This window comes from Dipodomys ordii, unplaced genomic scaffold (assembly GCF_000151885.1).
Source record: "Dipodomys ordii isolate 6190 unplaced genomic scaffold, Dord_2.0 Scaffold13143, whole genome shotgun sequence".
In the NCBI taxonomy this organism is placed as follows: Eukaryota; Metazoa; Chordata; class Mammalia; order Rodentia; family Heteromyidae; genus Dipodomys; species Dipodomys ordii.
The window spans coordinates 983-3,107 of NW_012280355.1; the positions used below are offsets into that span (position 1 = coordinate 983).

At 50.4% G+C, this 2,125-nt stretch overlaps 1 protein-coding gene across 1 annotated transcript; it reads left to right on the plus strand.

Annotated features, from left to right (window-relative positions):
- The first annotated feature begins 954 nt into the window (after positions 1 to 954).
- On the plus strand, positions 955 to 2,084 carry LOC106002533 (surfactant-associated protein 2-like). Its single transcript, XM_013037397.1, has 3 exons — positions 955 to 1,015; positions 1,256 to 1,341; positions 1,494 to 2,084. Exons 1-3 carry the CDS (start codon positions 955 to 957, stop codon positions 1,578 to 1,580), a joined length of 234 nt encoding a protein of 77 aa, XP_012892851.1. The 3' UTR covers positions 1,581 to 2,084.
- The last annotated feature ends 41 nt before the right edge of the window (positions 2,085 to 2,125 follow it).

A 2,125-nucleotide genomic window follows, 5' to 3' on the forward strand; every position in this document is an offset into this window, starting at 1 on the left:
ACAGGTGTGCGCCACTGGTACCTGGCTAGTTTCCTGTATTTTTTTTTTTTTTTGGGTCCGGTCATGGGGCCTGTACTCTGGGCCTGGGCGCTGTCCCTCAGCTATGCAGCTCAAGGCTAGTGCACTACCACTTGAGCCACAGCGCCACTTCCGGCTTTTTAATTTTTGCTTATGTGGTGCTGAGGAATCGAACCCAGGGCCTCATGCATGCAAGGCTAGCGCTCTATCACTGAGCCACCGTCCCAGCCCAGTTTCCTGTATTTTGAAGAAGGGTTGTAAACTAGTTGGGACCCAAACTCCCTCTACACATGGGTCCTAGTGCTTGCCCTTGGTTTGGAATAGCTACATATATTTCCTTTGCCTGGGTGGGCAAAGGTAGGGTGGATAATTGGTAGAAACTCCAATTTCCACCTGAGTATCTAAGATGTGTTGGAGATTTAAACTGTTCAAAGATGGAAGTCCCCATTTTCTAGATTTCTCATTTGGAAAGCCAGAGGCTAAAACAGAGGACACCTTAGCTGGCAAAGGAACTTGACTTAATTACCCCTCCCTGTTGGGCCTACATTCCTGAGTCCCTGAGTGGCAGTAATGATGACTATTAATAGAAGTTAATAATTAATCACTAAAGAGCACCAAGAAGCCCAGGCTTGGGTGGGGCTCAGACACCTGCTGGTGAGCCACCTCCCTGACCCCTGCTTTCCTCTTCAAAGGACCAGCAGCTCCCTTCCTCCCCCACAGACTTGCTAACAGGGATGAAAACAAGGGACAAACCCAGAGAAGGGACTTACCCTCTCCTTTCCTCAAGAGCCCCATGAAGAGCCCACTCCAGGGTCCTGAAAGCCATACAGGGTGAACTGGAAAATCCAGTTCCCAGATCCTCCTCCTATTCCCCCCACATTGCCGTTAAGGACTGAGAGACCACAGGGACATCAGATGAGAAGTGAGGTGGCCACAATGAGGCTCATACTGCCCCTCTTCCTCCTCCTATCCCTCCTCACCAGCTCCCATGCAACAGGTAGGGGCTGGAAGATGGCCATCTGAGTGTCTTGAACATGGAGAAAGAGGAGGGACTCCTTGGCCACTGAAAGATGGCAGAGCTTCCTAGGATCCAGGCAAATCCCTGCATCAGAGCGACAGTGGGGGGGGGGGGCATCCTGAAGGAGGAATCATGCAAGGTGTGGGTCAGGAGGTACCTGCACCCTGAAGGAACAGAGCCCTGACTGCAGGGTCCTAAGTTGCAATTTTGGGTTCTCAGGGCCAACGGCGACTTTGCAAGTGAAGCTGAAGACTTTTCTGGCCAATGTCTCCCATGACTCCAGCTTCCTGGAATTGCCTGGAAAGGTAGTAAGGGGCTGTTTGGGAGAGACTGGGGGCAGGGGTGGGGGCGCTGTTTGTTTCTGGGAATCAATCTGGGCTCTGCTGGGAGCTGGCTGTCACAAGCAGGGGGTGGAGGAGCCATCTTACCCCTCACTCTGGTCCTTTCTGTTCCTCAGCTCTGCCTCCTCCTCCACCTCCCATCAGGGACCAATGTCACCCTCCATCATAAAGGACCCCCGCACCACTTTACCTGCAAAGACTGAGAACAACTGAAGCCCGTGTTAGCCAGGGCATTTAGCCTCAGGTGCTGGGACCATGCCTTGAACCCGCCTGTCTTCCAGTAGTCCCTCGTTTGCTGCATGCCAATAAATACAGTGAATACAGTGCTTCAGTGGGTCCATGCACTGGGTGGGCAAGGGGAGCAGGATACTCAAGTCTGACTCCCAGCTGCTGAGTGTGGGGTTTATGGTCTTTCTCAACACCACAAAGGCCTAAAAGGAATCTGGGAAATTAAGTAACTGCACACATACACACAACTTTTGGGCTTCGGGACACTCAGGAATACAGGAAAATTAAGTTAGGAATCCCTACTTTGTTTTAAGCCTATTACTTAGAACATTCCATGTGGCAACCTTAAATGTCCCATGTTAGGTATCATTACTTTATTTTACAAGTAAGGAAATTGAAACTTAACGTGACTCACTCGACTTTCAATGGCAGTGGAGAGATTAGACACCAGCTAGGTGTATGTTTAAGCAAGATTTTAATTTCAGCCCCTTTAGCTTAAGCTAAGGCAGGGATGTGGACA